General features: G+C 49.0%; 1 protein-coding gene across 1 annotated transcript; it reads left to right on the forward strand.

Moving 5' to 3' along the window:
• The first annotated feature begins 820 nt into the window (after positions 1-820).
• On the forward strand, positions 821-23034 carry LOC122390643 (carbohydrate sulfotransferase 11-like). The gene is made up of 5 exons (XM_043383786.1): positions 821-932; positions 1507-1642; positions 14194-14387; positions 16701-17834; positions 22930-23034. Exons 2-4 carry the CDS (start codon positions 1510-1512, stop codon positions 17466-17468), a joined length of 1095 nt encoding a protein of 364 aa, XP_043239721.1. The 5' UTR covers positions 821-932; positions 1507-1509; the 3' UTR covers positions 17469-17834; positions 22930-23034.
• The last annotated feature ends 371 nt before the right edge of the window (positions 23035-23405 follow it).

Consider the following 23405-nt stretch of genomic DNA (forward strand, 5'->3'; position numbering starts at 1 on the left):
GCTCTGATACAACATGTACCTCGCCGCCATCTTGGAAAAAACATCCTCGTGCTCAAAAACAGCGGACAGCTGGAGAAATCCATTTTCACTCACGCAGCCTTAGAACCTACCATCACCAGCGCTACGGAGATCTTTCAAATTCCTGCACATCTAAATGCCCAAAACACACATTTTCATGCAACTTATTTTTTTAGAATGACATTAAAAAAACATAAAATCGGCTCTCACCTCGAGACGCGTCCACCCAGCCACACGACAGAACAGGGAAAGTTGGCGCCCGGAAAACCTCGTCGGCTGGTCGTGTCACGAGCGCCATCTATTGGATAAGTTTGGCACAATTCGCCCTGATACAACTTGGACATGATACAACTCTCCCCGCTCTCCCCTACCTCTCATATCCAGACAAAAGAAATGCAAAGAAATGTACACGTCCTACACATATACATTCACGTTTAAACACTAATTTGGATCGTTTGTTTATTTTGATCTGCTTGTTGAACTGTTTTCATATATAACAAAAAAGAGAAAACGAACTGATTCATAGGAAGATGCATGAGCTGTCCTAACTTCAAAATCGACCTTTGGAGCTCCATACTGGGAATCGAGACTAGATACTTCTGCGAATGATGGAGATTTGAATCGAATGGTTTTATTGCTCCGTTGTATTGCTTTCTGGCACTGTGCAACATCAAAAGCGGCGCAGTGAGCCAGTGGGGCGCGATATCGCACCTGCACGACTCTGTGAGGTCGCCGTCTGGCGCAGCGCCAGCCACTGGTGCACCCCTCCCTCGAACTGGGTCGGCAGACGGTAACTCTTGGCGGCCGGCGCCGGTCGCACCGCCGCCTCCTCCTCAGACCGGGCCGACACTCACGGGAGACGCAGCGCCGCCGACGTGGGTGACCTGTGCCGGGTGATCGGTGACCTGTGCCAGGTAACCGGTGACCTGTGCCGGGTGACCGGTGGCCTGTGCCGGGTGACCGGTGACCTGTGGCCCGTCATTAGTGACCGGTGACCAGTGACCTGTGACCTGTGACCTGTGACCTGCGACCTGTGACCTGTGACTGCCGACGTGGGTGACCTGTGACCGGCGACCTGTGACCTCATCCAAAGATGGCACTCCAGCACCAGGTGACCTCACTGCGAAAATCTGCTTCCTAAGCTGGACGGGGCTTACCTTGTTTCGCAGTTTTAATAATTCCTATTGTCGATTATTACCACAATCCTGCAAAGGAGACAACGTTCATGATACCCTCATAATGTTCGACTAATTTCAATAGCTAATTACTTATTTAGCACTGTGTTCCTCCAAAACGCATGAAGTTATGTGAAACACAAGACCAATTTGATCTGATCGAAAGGGGATGCAATATACATTAACCCCCCCCCCCCCCCCCACATGGGCTAGTTGAGGCCAATATGGTTTCACTTTTTCAGGCCAAAGCCTAAACATTGCGACATGGTATAACAGGACTATGCTGGCATATAATAACCCCATTCTGTTTCAGACGATGCCATATGGCTTCAGTTGGATGGCCTTGAGGAGGAAGCTACCGCTCCTGCTGAGCGCTCTCACTGTAGTATTCCTTCTGTCAGTCAATCACATAATTCTAACACCAGCGTCTAGAGCCAGCGAGCAGGCTGGTAAGAAGTTTAGATACGTCCTATGCAAGTTACTGGTGGGCTACTCATTTCATGGATGTCTTAGGAAGTTGCTTGTAGTTACGCATTAACCCTCGCCGGTCGAGGGGAGGGGGCCAGATGTTTTTTTTTCGCGATTCCTCAAAGCACGCTAGCGATATAGAGCTGAACGTTGGTACACCTGACATTCAATTCAAGCCAGAGCTCGTGACACCAGCTGCATTTTAAGATCAGGTCAGATCACTGACCTATGGCGTCATAAGTGAGCATCCTCACGGCCATAAAATGTCGCAACTTCGCAAAGCCAGGGGAGCTTTCGCACTAGGAAGATGAAATTAACAGGGTTCATCCAAACAAAAGTACATCATTCGACGCGCTCGAGCATAAAAACATATTGGTACTACTGTAAGATCGTGGCTCTGCGACCATTTTTGGGGACGCTATTCACCAAAAACTTAACCCATGGCTTGGGGCACTTGACCTTATCTCAGAGGTCACTGGTTGACCTGAGACCTAAAAGTCAGGTATACATACCAGTCGCTGCACTGTAACGGCGCATACGATTGCTTTTTCCGCCAGGCTCTAGCTCAACTGAGGGTAAAATGGCGAGGGGGCTGAACCCACCCCTGACCCTATGTAGCGAGCCCTAGAAACCGATATCATGCTGATGACGATTTAATAATCGAAACGCGTTCAGGCTATATTTTTCCGTGTTTTACTACTTGTCTCTATCGACACCTATAATACAATCATCCATAAGCGTAGGAACCATGGGTGCAAGGGTGCAGCTGCACCCACAATAGGGTAGCCTGGGGCAAGACGCCCCAGATAATTTATTCTGCTACATAACTTTTGTCCCACATCACCTGGAAGGCCAAATTTGTGCTCAATGCGTTCTTTGGACATTTGACTTTAAATTCCATCCCTCAAATTAATTCACTTATGATCGGACTCCCAGCTAGGAAGTGATTTGTGAAGCAACTGCAAATGGGGCATTTTGCCCCAACCCCAGGGCAAAACGCCCCACGGCCTGGGGCAAGACGCCCCATACTCTAGATTAAAGATTAAACATGCTAGTTGACTAAATCTTATATGAGAGGCTCGTTAGACCTTGGGAGGCACGGCACTGAAGTTAGCACCTTCCATCCTGTCAGGTGTTCAGCTATGACACTATTGTATGTACAGGTTTTTCACCTGCCTCATAAGACCAAATAATAAATTATTGCAATGCAAATGATAACAAAATACTTCCTTTGCCATTAATTTGCTGAGAAAAGTACATAAAATTGCCTAGAAACTTACTGTTCGCCACCTACCGAACATTAGGAAGTGGGTAGTCGGAACAACACATGAGGTAAAACGCCCCATGGGGCTTTTTGCCCCGCGACCTACTGGGGCGTTTTACCCCATCACGTAGTTTGGTCAGAGAACAACGCCTTGCACTCCAGCAAGACATAATTTAAAACGGACCAACCCAGCATTATAAGCGTTAGACAATAGTTGTTCAAAATACATAAAAGTCGTTAACCTGATGTGGACCATAAAAGAACGCCATGATGCATAATATGACTACAAAACATAAAAATCACTCCAAAAACAATTTTTTGGCTATATCTCCCTAAAGAGTTATCACAATTTCTTTCCAGTCTGCTCATATAATGATCATATAGTGCACGTTTTATAGAAGAGAGGATGTTTCCCCAGAACATTGCCAGTTCCGAGAAACATCGATGAGGCGTTTTACCTCGGCGGGGCGACTTGCCCCGGTCTACCCTATTTATCCAGTGGGTGCAGACAATGTATTCTGCACCCACAATAATCTGAACCAAAAACCCCTTTTTCATCAACACTACTTCCCATGCAGCACGGCAAATTCAGGATATGTTGCCTGCTATCCATCTTTCGAAGCATTTGCTACTGTGATCAGTGATGGTCTTCAAAACTTACATTTGTGCTGAAAAAAAAGGAAATGGAGCATGTGATTGAACACATACCTAACCGATGACCCACTGTCAAAAATGTTAGCCCGATATCTTCGAAAATGGCTAAGTTGGCCGCTTTTACTTTTTGCGGTAGTCAATATTGACAATATTAGCCCTCGAATGTGTGCAGCGTTTTCCAGCTTCTAATGTGTAGGGGGAGGGGGAGGGGGGTCGGTCGGACCCCCTGCCGTTCGGCCCCTGATCGAGCTAGAGCTTCGCGGAAAAAAAACGAGGGTGTTGCCCGTGACGAGAGGAAGCCGATGATACCCAATTTTAAGGTCCTACTTCATTGGTTGACCTTCCAGGTCAGGTCAATATTCCAAAAGTCGGGAAAATCGGGACCTGCTAGAACTGCGTAAAGTGAAGCTGTTATCGGGTTTTTCGGGGTACTGATCACAAATATCTGATGTTAGTTTTGATCACAGATGATTTCTTCATGCATTTAGGCCAGATCGGGTCAGGTCAGGTCAGGTCAACCATTAGGCGTCCTACCGGCTATCCATAGTAGGTGTCAACTACCACTGACGGCGTCGTAGCATGTCACGAAAGCACTAAAACTACTTCGTAAACGTTCAAATGGATGCTAAATTCGAAATCAGCCCTATAAACTACCCTAGAAACATGTAAAACCCGAAAAAGTGAACCGAGGTCATCAAAGGTCAATGACCTGACCTGACCTTCAGGTTATCTTCACACCCACCGTGATGCATGGGAAGAACATCATTTCACATGTTTGGACGTCTACAATCACAAAAAGACTAGAAACGCGCGGATAATGTGAGCTGACATACGCCAAATCGCGATTCCGGCCGAACATGGTCTCGAGAATCAGGTCACAGGTCAAAGGTCTTTTGGGTCAGAGTCATGAAATTTTTAGAGTATGGTGTAAAACTGATCAACTCGAGGGTACTAAAAGTTTCGTCGCGATCGGCCGCTTTCTGCGCGAGTTATTTGCGAACAACCATGGGGGGGGTCATCCGATCCCCCTACACATGCGAGGGTCAATGCTTCCAAAATCCAAATGCACTTATCGGTTGGTACCTTTTCGACATGGTACACCCTCAAAGCTCGTAACGAGCCTTCGCTCGGGTGTCGCCCCCCCCCCCCCCGCTTCACCGGCCATGACTGGATTTCTGCACCCATGCACCCACAATGTTCCAGCCGTTCCTACGCCCATGCAATCATCTCCGCATTAAAGCCTTTCTCATGTTGTGAGTGCTCAAACCGGTAAGTGCAAGCCAGACACCCCAATTTGGCTCTCTACTCACCAGTATATCGCCTTTTGGGGCGACTAACGGAGCGAGCGAGGGGTGAGTCTTGCATGAGTTGCACGTGCGAAATTTCGAGGGGTACCTCCAACTGACTTGTGTACGGCACCCTACTGACCGGTCTCTAGCGATGTGCCAAATTTGAGCACAATCGGTCCAGCCGTTCTCGAGATCTGGGAGCGCCACCCTGCATGTGCGCACGTGCAAAATGGGTCCCAACTGACTTGTGCACGGCACCCTACTAACTGGTCCCTAACCGAGTACCAAATTTGAGCGTGCAGCAGCACCCCAACTCTGGCACATGGATAGGCAGTGCCTAGTGGGTGCCTACCTACATGCTAAATTTCAGCGCAATCGGCCAAGTGGTTACCGAGATATTGCAACAATTACAAAACTGACACCTCTTCGTTTTGCACGTGGCACGTGCATAAGGGGTCACCCACATGCATCGGGAATAGTCCAATACTTGGTAGAAGGAATGAAGCTACCCTGCAAAAATTACCGCATGTAAATCGGTCAAGTGGTTGCTGAGATATAAGCCTCGCAAAAGCGTCCGCACGGCCGGCCGGCCGGCTCCGTAAAAACTAATGTTAAGGTGGGATGGTCAAGTTAAGGTGATAACTTTGTTACCAGTATAGCGCCTTTTGGGGCGACTAACGGAGCGAGCGAGAGGGTGAGCCTTGCACGTGCGAAATTTCGAGGGGGTACCTCCAACTGACTTGTGCACGGCACCCTACTAACCGGTCTCTAGCGATGTGCCAAATTTGAGCACAATCGGCCCAGCCGTTCTCGAGATCTGGAAGCGGCACCCTGCACGTGCGCACGTGCAAAATGGGTCCAACTGACTTGTGCACGGCACCCTACTAACCGGTTGCTAACTGTGTACCAAATTTGAGCGCAATCGGTCGAGCCGTTCTCGAGATCTGAAAACGACCCCTGCACGTGCGCACGTGCAGCAGCACCCCAACTCTGGCACATGGACATGCAGTGCCTAGTGGGTGCCTACCTACATGCCAACTTTGAGCGCAATCGGCCAAGTAATTACCGAGATATTGCAACAATTGCAAAACTGACACCTCTTCGTTTTGCACGTGGCACGTGCATAAGGGGTCACCCACATGCATCGGGAATAGTCCAATACTTGGTAGAAGGAATGAAGCTACCCTACAAAAATTACCGCATGTAAATCGGTCAAGTGGTTGCTGAGATATAAGCCTCGCAAAAGCGTCCGCACGGCCGGCCGGCCGGCCGGCCGGCCGGCCGCTCATACTCAGAAATTTCCGTTATTCTACGTAAGACTCCGCTCGCTTCGCTCGCTCCGTAATCAGTGCATGTCCGGCCGGAGCGCTCTTAAAGGAAATAGTTCACTTTTTAACATGGGTTTTGAACTGGAATAGCAGTTCCGTAGCTTGGGCTGAGACGAGCATAAATCAGGAGCTTTTACAGCCCAACGATCACCCTAGGCAAAGATATTCTATTTCTCGTCCCGAAAAAGGTGTCTTGCGTTGAGGATGTGTGCCTTGCATATATTTCCATCCAGTATGAAAAGAGCATGGGTCCCGAAAATTCTTCAGAAAGTAGAGAAATTATCTACGAGAACTCTAGAGAAATTCTCGTACTGATCAATTAGGACATTCAGGGGAACATTATCAGATCGAGCAGATCGCCCAAATGCCGGTGGCTGCGATAATTTCTCTGTTTCTGAAGAATTTTCGGGACCCATGCTCTTTTCATACTGGATCGCGTGTGCCTTGCAGAAACTGAAAAGTTCTTCCTATATCAAAATATAGAAAATAATCTTTTGTTATAAAAAAGGTTTTATTTTCTTTGCTGATTATTTTGAACATAAAAAATCATAAATCCGTTGCAAAAAAAATAATTTCGTGAAAGTGAACTATTTCCTTTAACCTTCGCCCTGGTGGGGGGGGGGCCATTTTGGCCCCCCCCCTGTGGTTTTTCAGCGATAACTCAGAAACCACTTGAGTTAGCGCCCTGAAACTTTGTATAGCTGTTTATTCAACATTTTTACATCATGTCCTTTTTTTGGGGGTTCGGGTCAGGTCAGGTCAGGTCACAAGGTCACCAAAACTGACACCACCTCTAAAAAAGTTCAAAGCTCTCTCAAAGGCACAGCTTTTATCCGATCGATGTAAAATTTACAGTACTTGAAGATGTCACCCAGCTCTACAAAATGGCTATCTCGGATTTTTTATAAATGTGACCTAAGGTCAGGTCAGGTCATCGCTGCTCCCCATTATAAGTCAATGGGAGAATCGAAAAGTAGTTGTTTTTCAGCTAAATCGGGCGTGATTGTTCCTATATTTCGTTATTGAAGTGTCTTGGGTCAGCAAATCACAGCCCATGTGAAACCATTTGCTTGTGACCTCGCTGAGGTCACGCTAGGTCATCTCCCTGGTCACCAGAGGTCACCAGCGGTTTTTCTGCACTTACTTGTTATTGAATAGAGATAGAGACTCCGTTCGACGTTTATCGTGTTTGTCTCGTCAATGCGGATCGAATGATATGCAGCATGACCTATTTCGGTAAGGTCATGACCTTGACCTGAGGTCAAATTTTCAAAATGACCTTTCGAGGTCAAACTATATATCATTCGACGCGTCTCGACGAGCCAAGCACGATGGTGCATGAATCGTTTCTCTATTTTCTCGTGAATGCATGCTATAGTTAAAAACATTTTCAACGAAATTTGCCAAGTTGACCTTGCATGACCTCTGTAGGCCAAACCGTTGAGCTGAGGTCAAATCTGACGAACCTTGGCGAAAGAGCTTGAAAAGAGCTATCGATTGCTTTTTTCCGCGGCTCTCTAGCTCTTCTAGTTTCCGAGCTACAGCGGAATATGTCCGGCAACACCGAAAACACTGAAATTTGACCTATGATGACCTCTAGCGACCTCAATATTGACCTTAGCGAAAAAATGACCGAAATACTTTCGAACGTACTTGTTATGGGCTTTCGTTTGCTTTTTTCCGCGTCTTCCTAGCCCTCTTCGTTTTCGAGTTAGACGGGGGGGGGTCATTTTGCCCCCCCCCCCCCCCACCAGGGCGAAGGTGGCTCAGACCCACACCAGGGCGCGGGTTAATTGGTAACGGGAGCCGTTTTCACGAAGGCTATCTGGTACACATTCGGCTCACATTTGGTGCAGATTTGGTGCAAATTCGGTCTAATTACGGAGCGAGCGAAGCGAGCGGAGTCTTACGTAGAATAACGGAAATTTCTGAGTATGAGCGGCCGGCCGGCCGGCCGGCCGGCCGGCCGTGGTCACGCTTCTGCGACGCTTATATCTCAGCAACCACTTGACCGATTTACATGCGGTAATTTTTGTAGGGTAGCTTCATTCCTTCTACCAAGTATTGGACTATTCCCGATGCATGTGGGTGACCCCTTATGCACGTGCCACGTGCAAAACGAAGAGGTGTCACTTTTGTAATTGTTGCAATATCTCGGTAACTACTTGGCCGATTGCGCTGAAAGTTGGCATGAAGGTAGGCACCCACTAGGCACTGCATATCCATGTGCCAGAGTTGGGGTGCTGCTGCACGTGCGCACGTGCAGGGGTCGATTCCAGATCTCGAGAACGGCTGGACCGATGGCGCTCAAATTTGGTACATGGCTAGGGACCGCTTAGTAGGGTGCCGTGCAAAAGTCAGTTGGGACCCATTTTGCACGTGCGCACGTGCAGGGTGCCGCTTCCAGATCTCGAGAACGGCTGGGCCGATTGTGCTCAAATTTGGCACATCGCTAGAGACCGGTTAGTAGGGTGCCGTGCACAAGTCAGCTGGAGGTACCCCCTCGAAATTTCGCACGTGCAAGGCTCACCCTCTCGCTCGCTCCGTTAGTCGCCCCAAAAGGCGTTATACTGGTTATAATCGCTGTGTTTACGAGCGAGCGAGCGCAGCGAGCGATAGAGTTCATTACGGAGCGAGCGAAGCGAGCGGAGTCTCATACTGAATTAAGGGAAATTACCACATGCCGAGATATCCCTTTAACATTAGCACGTGCATTTGGGAAATGGCTTCGGCCCGCCTCGGCTAATGTTGAAGGTATTTGGGAAACGATTCGGCCCTAGGGCTTTTTTATTTTCCCAGACAAAATTTTACTGAATATTCTGAGCGGAAGAACCAATTTCAAAGAAGATATTTACGGATTGTGTGTTCACTAACAGCAACAGCAAAAGTAAGTGACTGCGTGTTTACTTACTTTTGCTGTCAACGTAATTCAACTAAACAAGGTTATCGTTCCAATGCCAATGTATTTATTGCTGCAGAACATGGTCGGAATAATCATTATTTCTACATTATGCACGCAAAAAACGAACAATTTAAATGCGTGAAACATCTTAACGTGCCACAATGAAACATTTGATATTGTTCCAGCTGGGATCCAAGACGCGTTTGATTCAGTGTTTTACCCAATTTTCAGTTTTCCTCACGGTTTCCTCACTCCTGCTGGACTCCATATTTTTATTCTAACTTCTGGCGCTTCACCATCTTCATCCTCAGCTTTTTCAAACCCTAAATAAGGGGGAAGTAGGAATTTCGGTATCGGTAACCCTGGCGTCACCGGTAGCGTTTTCGTTCAAGGTTAAGGTTTCCTGTATTAGGCAGCATTAGGCCATCGTGCCAAGCCGAAGCATGCTGTGACGTCACTGGGTAAGAGAACGTACCACGCTATCAGTATCGACTGAGACTCAGAACGACTCAGGCAGACTCAAACTAACTCAGACCGACTCAACCGACTCAAATAGATTCCGATCGACTCAGACCGACTCAGAACGACTCAAACTGACTCCGACCGACTCAACCGACTCAAATCGATTCCGATCGACTCAGACCGACTCGGAACGACTCAGCCGACTCAAATAGATTCCGATCGACTCAGACCGACTCAGAACGACTCAAACTGACTCAGACCGACTCAATCGACTCAAATCGATTCCGATCGACTCAGACAGACTCAGAACGACGCAGGCAGACTCAAACCGACTCAGGCAGACTCAAACTGACTCGACCGACTCAGAACGACTCAAACTGACTCAGACCAACTCAACCGACTCAAATCGATTCCGATCGACTCAGACCGACTCAGAATGACTCTAACTGACTCAGACCGACTCAACCGACTCAAATCGATTCCGATCGACTCAGACCGACTCAGAACGACTCAATCTGACTCAGACCTACTCAACCGACTCAAATCGATTCCGATCGACTCAGACCGACTCAGAACGACTCAAACTGACTCAGACAGACTCAACCGTCTCAAATCGATTCCGATCGACCCAGACAGACTCAAAACGACTCAGGCAAACTCAAACCGACTCAAGCAGACTCAAACTGACTCTATTTGAGTCGGTTGAGTCGGTTTGAATCCACCTGAGTCTGTCTGAGTCGTTCTGAGTCTTTCTGAGTCGCTCGGAATTGATTTTAGTCGGTTTGAGTCTGCCTGAGTCGCTCGGAGTCGATTTGAGTCGGTCTGAGTCGTTCTGAGTCGGTCTGAGTCGATCGGAATCGATTTGAGTCGGTTGAGTCGGTCTGAGTCAGTTTGAGTCAGTCTGAGTCAGTTTGAGTCGGCCTGAGTCAGTTTGAGTCATTTTGAGTCGGTCGAGTCAGTTTGAGTCTGCCTGAGTCGTTCTGAGTCTGTCTGAGTCTGCCTGAATCATTCTGAGTCTGCCTGAGTCGCTCGGAATCGATTTGAGTCGGTTTGAGTCCGCCTGAGTCGTTCTGAGTCGGTCTGAGTCGATCGGAATCGATTTGAGTCGGTTGAGTCGTTCCGAGTCGGTCTGAGTCGATCGGAATCGATTTGAGTCGGTTGAGTCGGTCTGAGTCAGTTTGAGTCGTTCTGAGTCGGTTTGAGTCGATCGGAATCTATTTGAGTCGGTTGAGTCGGTCTGAGTCAGTTTGAGTCTATCTGAGTCTCAGTCGATACTGGTAGCGTGGTACGTTCTCTTACCCAGTGACGTCACAGCATGCTACGGCTTGGCACGGTGGCCTAATACTGCCTAATGCAGGAAACCTTAACCTTGAACGAAAACGCTACCGGTGACGCCAGGGTTACCGATACCGGAATTTCATCTTTCATGCTCAACGCAGCCCAATAATGAAAAACACAAAAACTAATCACGGTGACTATAAATATGAACATAGTACTAATATAATATTAACACAATATTAAGATTAAAGTGTAAAATATCAAATGAATATGATATTAACTGTTGCGCCGGTACGGCATGTGGTAAATCTCTTCCCAACCTTGGGCTGTGAAAATGCAGTTTTATTCACCTCGTTTTTTTTGCTACGGACCTCGTGCCTACCGGCACTCGGTCCTCCGCACAAAAAACCTCGGTGAGTAAAACGCATTTTCCCAGCCCCGGTCGGGAATATATAATCCTGAGTATGAGCGGCCGGCCGGCCGGCCGGCCGTGGGGACGCTCTTCAAAAGCTAATATCTTAGGAACGGGACATCCGATTGACAAGCGGTCTTCTTTACTGAATGTCACTTGGACGTAAAAGTTCTGTGGTGTGATGGCCACCATGCGTTCTTGCCAAACACCGCACGTGGCGCGTGGTAAAGTTGGACATTTTTTAAGAACCCCCAAAATTGCAACCTCAATAACGGCACAACGGTTGGGCCGATTGAATTGAAACTCGGTACACAGTTAGGTCTCCATCAGATAATTCATCTGCATGTGTTAAGGTTGGGGTGCTACAGCACGTGCGCACGTGCAGGGGGCGCTCCCAGATCTCGAGAACGGCTGGGCCGATTGCGCTCAAATTTGGTACACGGTTGGGGACCAGTTAGTAGGGTGCCGTGCAAAAGCCAGTTTGGACCCCGCTTGCACGTGCGCACGTGCAGTGTGCCGCTTCCAGATCTCGAGAACGGCTAGGCCGATTGCGCTGAAATTTGGCACATCGCTAATGACCGGTTAGTAGGGTGCAGTGCACAAGTTAGTTGGAGGTACCCCCTCGCAATTTCGCACGTGCAAGGCCCATCCTCTCGCTCGCTCCGTTGGTCGCCCAAAAGGCGTTCTACTGGTACTGAATTAAAGGTAGTGTGCCACCTTTGAAAGATTTCCCATTTTATTTTTCCTAGGATAAGAAGCTTCTGTTTTTACCTAATATCGCAAAAAAAAATCAAAAATGGGCCTGGAATAGTGCCTTTTTCGCCTAAAAGTTTTTCGGTTTTTAGATATGTATATTGTATAACAACTGTAGTGGGCTCACCTGCAAACAGGCGTCGGGCAACAATCGCGAATGCGGCGCACTTGTGACAATAAGCAAAGGTCATTATAGTGTTACGACCATACGACGTACGGGAATGAGTTATCAGCTGTCTAATCGTAGACAACACAATGTCGAGTACACAATGTAAGCCCGTATTGGTATTGTTTCTTTTATTTGGCTGTCGAACATTATTTATGGTTTGAAATATGATTTTATGTAAAATAATTGATATGAAAAAGCCGTCTTATAAGTTATGACCCCATTTCACCACACGCAAGTGGCAGAAATGACAATGATCAGCTGACGCATTTTTCTTGGCCGAAGTCAGAGCGCGCGGCCCGACGCACCACGCGTATTTGGAAATTCCGACCTCGACGAGCATCAGAAGCCACCTAACAGGCGTGTTCGAAACCGCAGGAGATGATGATGAACGGGTTTATCGAAACTTGATTGGATGAGCATATCGGTAATAGCGATTTCAGTGTGTGCATTTATTGTTCATAGTGGTGTGAAATGTGGTTGGGGTACGACCGACAACCGGTCGGGGCGAATTTCGCACTGGGGTACTCAAAATTTGAAGAATTTAAGACGTTTCCATGAGTTTTGAAGGTATGGATAAGTTCTAAAAATCCGGTTCTCCTTATCTGGGCCATTAACTCCATACGGTCCAAGAAAGCTGGCACACTACCTTTAAGGGAAAATCCTGAGTAGCGGCCGGCCGGCCGGCCGGCCGTGGGGACGCTCTTCAAAAGCTAATATCTTAGGAACGGGACATCCGATTGACAAGCGGTCTTCTTTACTGAATGTCACTTGGACGTAAAAGTTCTGTGGTGTGATGGCCACCATGCGTTCTTGCCAACCACCGCACGTGGCGCGTGGTAAAGTTGGACATTTTTTAAGAACCCCAAAATTGCAACCTCATTAACGGCACAACGGTTGGGCCGATTGAATTGAAACTCGGTACACAGTTAGGTCTCCATCAGATAATTCATCTGCATGTGTTAAGATTGGGGTGCTACTGCACGTGCGCAGGTGCAGGGGGCGTTTCCAGATCTCGAGAACGGCTGGACCGATTGCGCTCAAATTTGGTACAGGGTTGGGGACCGGTTAGTAAGGTGCCGTGCAAAAGTCATTTTGGACCCCGTTTGCACGTGCGCACGTGCAGAATGCCGCTTCCAGATCTCAGGAACGGCTGGGCCGATTGCGTTCAAATTTGGCACACCGCTAGCGACCGGTTAGAAGGGTGCTTTCCACAAGCCCGTTGGAAGTATCCTCTCGCCCTTCCGCGCGTGCAGGGCTCACTATCTCGCTCGCTCGTTCTTCGCCCAAAAGGCGTTTTACTCATTTACTGGTGCTTAGAAGTGGTCAGTTTGGGTTGCACACTGCACAGTTGCTTATTTACCTGACTTTTTTAAGTTACAAGACATTATTTTCGATTAAAACACTGAAATAGAATCATGATATAAAGATTGAAGACATTGTTGTAAAACTATGATGATATGAAAAATATATGTTGTAAATTATATTTGGTACGGATTTGGTCAAGCTTGAAGTACGAGCATTCGCCAGATCTTACATCGTGAAAACGGCTGAATTGTCTAAAACAAGCGTCTTTGCCATCAACAGACAGTGGGCCGATGACCCCAAACTGTTCAGCGATATTTTGCTGAGACACACCTGTGCTCAGTAATCCAATAGCGCGTGAGAGGCCATTCTCTATAGGCCCGTGACCCGTTTAGTGGCCTGTATGTCTACAAATGACTTCGCCTCAGCTAACAGTCACCGCATAGGTGAAGTCAGTCATGCGTCGTGACAATGTGTGTGAATGACTTGAGTGGAAAATAGTACTATCTACCTATAACAATAATATCACCGCTACAACACTTCAATCAACAGTAAAGGCGTATAATCGTGGAAAATAAATGTTGCAAAACTTTTGGGACACCCTGTAGAAAACTGAACTGGGAGTTAAAAAACTACACAGAATTTAGAAGCTAAAGAGAAATTTGGAGAAGTGTCAGCCCACCTTTGCGAATCACGATTTACAGCTTTTGGTTTTTCAGAATACTCTTCAATGTCTGCTGAAGACGATGAAATGTCACAAGAACACATACATCCACTGTTAAGGAGTCGCTGCTCTGCAACAAGATCTTGGAGGCCCCAAAAGACGTTGGATTATGTTGTTAAGCGTCCATGGCTGCTCAAATATCTCATATATAATGATGAGCATAAGCTGATATACTGCTATGTCCCAAAGGTAAGCGCAATATTCCTTTTTTGTCGGTAAAATATCACAAACTGAATCGCAAAAATTGTAAATGCAAGAGTGCGAATGGTACCTACCTACTGTGCGCACGCCTATCCAGTGGCGCGGGAACTTCTTCCAGACTGGGGGGGACTGAACCATAATAGAAATCAACCTAGGGTACCCCCAAATCTAGTTTTCCCACCGGTTTTAGGCCACTTATTTTTCAGACCTTGGCCTTTTCAACAACAACAAAAAAAAAACACGAAAATATTTTCAAAAAGTGAGGCATTTCGTCTCAGCTGATGAAGAAACTACCGTTTTGGCAACCTGGAGTAAAGGTTTTAATCTGCCAAATGAGTTGCCGAGCCAGTGAAAAAGGTGGATTTTTCACTTACATGCTTTCTTCCTTTGTGACCCTAACCCCTAATTTGGGGAGGACAAGCTGCCCAACGGTTCCTGGCCTCATGAAACGTTGTGGGGCAAGCTTCCCCCACTGCCTCCTCCTCCGCTTCCCGCGCCTATGTATGAATCTATGAAAATATGTTGGTAGATTTCCTATTTCGATTCCTCCAGCTGGAGGGGGGGGGGGGGGCTCAAATACATTACGAGCCCCTCAGCCGAAAAGCTGGGGGGGGGGGCTCAGCCCCCGCTAGCCCCCCCCCCCCCGGTTCCCGCGCCACTGCGCCTATCATTATATACAAGTGCGTATATATATTTTACCACATGCCGAGATATCATTAGCACGTGCATTTGGGAAATGGCTTCGGCCCGCCTCGGCTAATGTTGAAGGTATTTGGGAAACGATTCGGCCCTGGTACCGGTAGGCTGTGCCGCATGACCCGAGAGTGAAGCGGCACAGCCTACCGTATGACACAGGCTCGGGTCGCCTGGTAGAGCGATTTGACCGGACGCTGCGTACCACCGGCTGGGGGGAGGGGGAGGGGGGTAAGGGTCAGGCCTGTCGATTTGGCTCGGCTCGGTGGATGAGGCGGGCTGGAGTGTGGTGTGGGGCGGGGGTGATGTGGGGAGGGAGTGAGCGGACCTGGGGCTGGGTGTGTGTGGTCACTTGTCGCATAGAACCGATCGTAATCCACCCTCCAAAAATTCGCTTTAGAGATATTCACAAAACCCAGGGGGTTCAAACACCCATATCCTAAGTGGGGTGCGGAAGGACAGGTAAGGGTCCATACGGTCTCCTCATGAATTGCAGCAGAGAAAGAAAACAGGTTAGTCACCAAATAATCTTTCTGAAAAGTGGACTAATTGCAAAGCCTCCCACACAAAAAAATAACATCCAGCACGCGAAGCGTCTCGAACCGGGCCTCTCACTACCGGTCAGTTTGACAGTGTAGCAATCCTACGCTGAGCTACACCGGATCGCGGATTGGGCCGGGGCACAGTCCGGCCGGGCTGGCGGCGAGGCCGGGCAGTCGGCAGCAAAGTCAATGAATGTTTTTGTGGTTTCCGGTGCCGGTCGCTCTAGCTTGGTGGAATGATGATGGATCATTGGCAAAACTTTCAACGTTGAGTCCCGGTTCGAGCCTCATCGGGACTCCGGCTACTTTTCCGAGTTAGGATCTGGTTTGAATTTTGAGTTTAGTGGTTGCGAGCCATTTATACGGTTTTATACCTAACATGTTACATGTCGATTGTCGATTGATTGATTGATTGATTGATTCATTCGTTAATTTAATACATGTCGACATTTAGCATACGAATTGACATCCAGGATCAATCTACCATTTTCATAACCGTATTGCCTAAATATCATGCATATATGTGGCACAAGACCTATATGGTTGCCTCGATACCGTGCCAAATCACGTTTTGCACAATGCACGCAAGTAAAGAAAATTATATTCGCTGGGTCTTCCGTGCATTTTGCTTAGCAAAACCAGGAATGCAATTGTTAAGCGACGCAAAATGTACAATGCAGCAAGTGACCACACACACCCGCCCAGCCCCCATGGTCCACCAACACGCCCCACACCACTCGCCAGCCCATGCGACGCCAACCACCGAGACGAGCCCCTCCCCCCGCGCTGGTCTGACGCAACAGCTGCAGTCTACAAAGCGCTCCACCCGGCGACCCGAGCCGATGTCAAACGGCGTGGATAGACTTTGCCGCTTCACTCTCGGGTCATGCGGCACAGCCTACCGGTACCAGGCGGCTGCTGCCAATGCTGAGCCATAGGAAACCAGTGGATAAAGAGTAGCGGACCATCAACCTGTACACGACTGTACTATGGCCTCTACCCACCCAAACTGTGACCGGTCGTATAAGCATGACGTGCTCTCACCTCTCCGTGGCTCCTCTTTCAGGTCTCCTGCACACAATGGAAGAAACTGTTCGGCATACTGTCTGGAGTGTTCCCAAACGTACCCTTCAACAACATAAGTTCTGCGATAGCACACAAGTCTCGCATTCATCGCACGCTATCGCAACTCCCCGAGCCTGAGGTCCGCCGACGGCTGGAAACGTACACCTCCTTCATGTTCTCGCGACATCCGCTCGAAAGGATGGTGTCCGCCTTCCGCAACAAGCTAAACCCAGGCATTTACAATCTCCCATATCGCCAACTATACGCTGTTGAAATAATGGGCGAGCCCAAAGGCAGCATTTCGCTACACGACCGCACAAATGCATCCGTCGCTGCGGAAAATCTGCCGACGGTAACGTTTGAGAGGTTCGCCGAGTGGGTAGCCGAGGCGGGTCCCGTGGACCTAGACACGGACAGCAAGGAAGGGCAGCACGACGAGCACTGGCGTCCGATGGTGGACCTGTGCCACCCGTGCACCATCCCGTACACGGTGCTCGGCAGGACGGCCTCCCTCGCCGAGGACGCCCGGCTCGTGCTGCGGACCGCCAACATCACCTCGGTGAAGTTCCCCGAGGGGTACCGGTCGGCCACCCCGGACGTCACGGAGAGCCTGGTGAGCCTGCTCCGGACGGACGTGCTGAAGGGCGTGCTGCGACACTACCTGCAGGACCTGTTCCTCTTCGGGTATCGCCCACAGGAGGTCTTTCAGAATACAACAGCTCGTGACATCGCCCAGAGCATATATGAGGAACTGCTGGCAGAGGCTTAGTGCCTTGGACTTAGCGGACTTAGCCTACTGTTTAATTGTGCTCCTGTTGCTCCTTCCCACGTGAAGGTGGCAAGTGGGAACGTACACAATTAGGTACCTACAACATTTTATGAATATCTTTTTAATTCACGGCCCCATGCAACTGCAATGTCCGTCAATATGTGATAAATATTTGCATCGCCAACATCCGTGTGTGTGTTTTTTTTTCTTTTTAAATACCTGTCCGCTTACTTTCTTAGCGGTAGTGCAAGCAGTCCGGTTCCATGAACTTTGTTCAGACAAGTTACCACTCGTTGTTTTTGTTGGACATGTCACATGAGTGGAGCGACATCTCTACGTTACCTACATACATGTCAGACTATGTAGGACATAGGCGTAGGAACAGGGGGGGGGGGGGCCAGGTGGGCAAGTGCCCAGTGCCCACCCACTTTTCGAGGTGGGGGGGGGGCAACCATGTGTTTTGGCCCACCCACTTTTTACTCGAGGCCCCTCGTCTCGATTTGAGAGGACGTCGTCACCTTCCAGAATAAACAAACTCGGTAAAAATAAGTTCCACGAATCCCCACGCACGGACTCCAAGGGGCCGTGATGGATCCAAGGAGGCCCCCTGTTCATGCTTATCAGTCGAAGCCCCTGAGACTGATGGCCTGAGAGGCCCTAGTGGATCTGAGGAGGCCCCCATATCCACACTGGTCTGGAAGGCCCCTCCATCCACACTAGTCAGAATAGGCCCCTGACACTGGCGGTCTAGCCGAGGCCCCCTACCCTCACTAGTCAGAGGAGGCCCCTCTATCCTCAAAGTCAATAGTCAGAAGAGGCCCCTGAAACTGATGGTCTGGGAGGCCTATCCATCTACATTGTAGTCAGAGGAGGGCGAGGCCCCTGAGACTGATGACCTGAGAGGCCCTTATAATCACACCAGGCAGAAGAGGCCCATGATACTGATGGACTGAGAGGCCCTTCTATTCATACTGGCTACAGGAGATCCCCAAAACTTTCGGTCTGGGAGGTCCCTCAATCCGGCACCAGTCAGAAGAGACTGATGACTGATGGCCTGGGAAGCCCTTATATTCACACTAGGCAGAGGAGGCCCCTGAGACTGATGGTATGAGAGGCCCTCATATTCACACCAGTCAGAAGAGGCCCCCAAGGCTGATGGCTGTGAGGCCCTTCTGTTCATATAACTGGTCACTGGAGGCCCCTGAAACCGGTGGTCTGGGAGGGCCCTCTATCCACACTAGTCAGAAGAGGCCCCTGAGACCGATGGTCTGAGAGGCTCTTATATGCATACTGGCCACAAGAGGCCCCTGAGACTGATAGTCAGAGAGGTCCACTCGTAATGAATCTGAGGGGGCCTTCTATCCACATTTACACTTTTCTAGGGAGGCCCCCGGGACTGATGGTCTGAGAGGCCCTTTTATTTATACTGTCCACAGGGGCCCCCTGAGATTAATGGTCTGAGAGGCTCTTCTATTTATACTAACCAGAAGAGGCCCCTAGGATTGATGGTCTAACAGGCCCTTCTATTTATACTAGCCAGAGGAGGCCCATGAGACTGATGGTCTGAGAGGCCCTTCTATTCAAACTAGGCAGATGAGGCCCCTGAGAATGATAGTCGGAAGAGCCATGCGGCGGCAACTGGCCGTGGCCATATTTCGGCTCGGTAGGGCCCCACAGAGCTCATGAGAGCACCTCAAGGGCTCCTAAGTAGACACGCTTATACCCATAAGGGTGCCACGCCGGCTTCTGAAGGCTCCTTGTAGGCATCTAAGGGCCCTTTCCGGCCTCTAACGGCTCCACCCGCCTGTGATGGCTCCACACCAGTGTTTATGAGCGCCACACAGCGGCGCCTTTGAGGGTCATACTAGTGTCTCTTAGGGCCCTATTATATCGGTGGCTCTGGGGGCCCCACACCGGCGCCTCTGTGGGCCACCACACCTGTGCATCTCAAGGCTCTATATGTACATCTAAAGGACCCACACCGACACCTCTGAGGGCCCCACACCAGTATCTCGGTGCTCTGAAGGCCCCACACCGGTGACTCTGAGGACTCACCGGCTCCTGAGAGCACCATGTTGATGTCTAACGGCTCCACAAGGCCACTGAAGGCACCACACAAACTCTTACTGAGCTCTAATGTCCATGCACCGGCCTCTGAGGGATTTAAGCCAGCGCATTCGTAGCTCCACACCAGCAATTGTAAGGGCTTCACACTGAAGTATCTGAGGGTTCCACACCGGTGTCTCTAAGGGTCACATACCGGCATCTCTGAGGGCCCCATACCGGCGTCTCCGAGGGTCCACATCTGGCGGGTACCCATCAGCGACTGAAGGTCCCACACTGTCGACTCCGAGAGCCCCATCTGCGTCTGGGAGCACCATGCCGTCTCTAAGAACCACAGCGGCTCCTCCGTACGAAAGATGGGCGTCTGCATGCCAAAGGGGAGCGGTTCTGAGACAGTAGGGCACCTACATGCAATAGAGGGGCGCCTATGAAGCCCATAGGGGCGCCTCAATGCGAAAGAGGGGCGCCTCTGAGGCCTACATATATGGGCGTCCACATGCAATAGAGGTCTGCAAATTGCAATTGATCAATGCCATGGGGGTGCATTCATAAGAAACAGGGGCGCCGGCATGGCAAAGAGAGGCGCCTTCAAGTGTCCATAAAAGAGAGACGCCTATGATAAGCGCACATTGTACAGGGTGACACAAAAAAGCGGTCATCACCAAAATTCGAATAACTTCGGAAGTTTTATTCAGATCATCACCAAACTTCGGCCACTTTAGGTCACACCTACGTATCAGACATCCACCAAGTTTCAAGTCTTCACTACGAATACTTTTAGTACAGTGTGTGTTTTACGGACGCTCCACAATGTGCTCCAGGTGAGCGCCCCGGCGCTGCAGGGCGAAGGCACACCTGCATCCGGCGGGCAAAGTTGCCGATAACCCGATAAGAATAACGTTTCAGGGGTAGCACACCCCCTGAGCACTGTCTCCAGAGGCCATTGCACTCTGTAAAGTGCACAGCCATCGCCTAAAGGCGCCTATGAAGCTAACATTTGTGTAAGGGTTTTCAGGGGTCATGCGCCGTTTGCGGCAAATAGATTCTAAAAAAAAATCGGAGGGGGAAGAAGTTTTAAAAATGGTGCGGACTTTCCGCACTGTTCGCTTTAAGGTGCCCTGACACTTGCACGACTTTTGGTCACGATTTTGTCGTGGCAAGCCGTGCCATTTTCGTGCACGAACTGGGATGGCTCCCGCACTGTTCACGACTAGTGCACGACCAGTTCACGACGATTTCACGAATAATTCACGAATGCGTGCCCATCAGTGTCCACATTGACACGGACTGGCACGACGAGTTCACGCATACTTTCCGCATAGTTTGCGCATAGTTTACGCACTTCCCGCATTGGCACGACAAGTTTGCGTAAGTTGTGCCGACTTGGGCATGCCATATAAAAATGGGACCTCCCATTTACCAGTTTCTCCGTGTCCTGGCCTGACCCATCGTGAGCTCCAGTGACGCAAGTGTCCTGACCGTACTCAATGTGACCAGTTTGACCTGGACTGACCTATCGTGACTTTGGCTGACCTCTGTGACCTGGCGTAACCCATCGTGACCTCATGGTGACCTCTGTGACCTAACCTGACACGGTGTGACCTAATTTGACCTCTGTGGTCTAGCCTGAGCCCGTGTGACCTAGTTTGACCTCTTTGACCTGAAATGACCCGTTAAATACATTTTCGGTCATAACTTCCCATCTAGGCGTCCAATCGACTCGGGAAAAACACCAAACAATCCCAAATTTTGCGCTGCGAAGCAAGCCGAGATCCACACATTGGCAAGGGCTGGTACGACGAGTTTACGAATACTTTCCGCATAGTTTGCGCATAGCTTACGCACTTCCCGCACCGTCCCGACGAGTTCACGACGAGTTCACGAACAGTTTGCGCATAGTTCACGATCCGGTCACGAAATTTTGTCGTGACCAAAACTTTGAACATTTCAAAGTTCTCGCCCCGACATGGCACGAAGTCCCGACGAGCTAACGCACACTTCACGTCAGTTTACGACTAGTATGCGCACTAACCCGCGCCCCACTGGGGGGGGGCTATTTATAGCCCCCCCTCCCGTTTTTCTGCAATAACTTCCAAACCGCTTGACAAATCGACGCCAAACTTTCAGTACCTTCGGCTGCATCAATTTGACACCTTGTGTCAAAATTTCAACTTCGTAGCTACCATAGGTCGGCCGGAAATGACGTCAGAGTGACGTCATGTTCGTCCGATTTCGACGCAAAACATTGAACCACGGCAATCGCTCCCAAGAGCTCAGTTTTTAAGCTAGATCCAATTTCTTTGCATGAAATAACTCAGAATTGACCGCGCTATCAAACTGCTATCTCGGATTTTCAAAATTTTGAAAATTTCGAAAATTTTATATAATAATATTCAAAATTTATATTTTTATATTTTTTTCAAAAAGTTTTTGACTTTTCGAAAAAACCGGAATATATGTGACAGAACGCATGATTATGACTAACTCTAGCAAGTTTTAGCTAAATATCTTCAAAAATGGCCAAGTTATACGCATTATTGCAAAAAATTCACAATTATTAATTTTTCAAATCAATTTTTCAGTACGTATTTGGCATCGTACACCAATATAAATGGCACCATCGTGTTACTGAGCTCAAACTGCATCCAATAGACACCTTTTTTGTTGAAAAATTTCAACTTCAAAATTTGACCTTTTTTGACCTGAAAGTGACCTGACCTAAGCTAATTTCGACTCAAAATGACCTTGAATGACACAGACGACATCAAATTCGAAATCTATGGCCTAAATGGACCATAAAACATGTGTCACGTGACCGACGCATGATATAATATTTTCGTGACCTGTGATGACCTGACCCTGACCTGAAAATCAAAGTACAAGTTTGGTACCCTCAAGGTATCTAGAGCATCTGTTCACGAGTGTGGAAACCAAAAATGAGCCTGATCTGACTTGTAAGACGGCGGCCAGAGCCCAAAATGTGAACAAGCCAAAGTGCTAATAATTTTTACTTTGACCTGACCTGTGACGTCATCGGTGACCTCGAGGTCAATGAAATTAGGTTTCGCTCGACAGTTTTTCCGGGGCTATCAGACGCCGTTTGAATTTTGACGATCGGCCCAGTAGTTTCGGAGTTAGGAGGGGGGGCTATGAATAGCCCCCCCCCCCCCCCAGTAGGGCGTGTTATACACAGACCCCAGTGGGGCGCGGGTTAAGCGGTTACGCCCCTGGGTACATCTGCCTGATCTCAGGAGCTAGATTTGGAGGTCATACTTGAAAGCAGCCAGCAGGATGAGGCAAAAGTTGGAGGCCCCTGAAAATAGGAGGCCCGCTGGAAAAGGAGGCCCCTTGACAGGGTGGCCCACCCACTTTTCATGACGTTCCTACGCCCGTGTAGGATCTAAGTTTTCTTTTACCAATCATCTTATACAAGACTGGCAAGTGGCAGCGCTCAATTATAGACAGTTACCTATGTCAGACAATATAAATACCTAGATAATGGTAATCGTCGGCGTTTTTGTGTGTAGGATGATGGCGTATGACAGCGATAGTGGGACGTTTATCGTTATATCCCAATCGCTGTCAAATGCAAAAGAAGGGCACAATGGAAATCGGCAGCACAAGCCACGAAACGTCCTAGTCCTATTTTTTTTATGCCTACTGAACGGAGAGACCGGTTTTGATAATCATGATCTGGTTTTATTTCCGAGAAAGGTTGGTCCGTGACTTGAGCTGAGTAGGCTCGAATGCACTGCGACCCTCCTCTCCCCAGCAGAAAAATCGGCGGGCTCAGCCTAAGTATCTTGGCTCAGCCCCTGCGAGCCCCCTGGCTCCCGCGTATATGTTTTAAGGCAGCCAATGGTTCTGAATTGC

The sequence above is a fragment of the Amphibalanus amphitrite genome, unplaced genomic scaffold (genome assembly GCF_019059575.1).
Source record: "Amphibalanus amphitrite isolate SeventyFive unplaced genomic scaffold, NRLGWU_Aamphi_draft 000404F_arrow, whole genome shotgun sequence".
NCBI classification, from domain to species: domain Eukaryota; kingdom Metazoa; phylum Arthropoda; class Thecostraca; order Balanomorpha; family Balanidae; genus Amphibalanus; species Amphibalanus amphitrite.

What these genes read in the sequence shown, in the direction of transcription:
- LOC122390643 (XM_043383786.1), top strand. Translation starts at nt 1,510, where the DNA reads ATGCCATATGGCTTCAGTTGGATGGCCTTGAGGAGGAAGCTACCGCTC. An exon ending in TAGAGCCAGCGAGCAGGCTG is followed by an intron (nt 1,643 to 14,193) that starts GTAAGAAGTTTA and finishes TTGGTTTTTCAG; the next exon opens with AATACTCTTCAATGTCTGCT. An exon ending in TATACTGCTATGTCCCAAAG is followed by an intron (nt 14,388 to 16,700) that starts GTAAGCGCAATA and finishes CTCCTCTTTCAG; the next exon opens with GTCTCCTGCACACAATGGAA.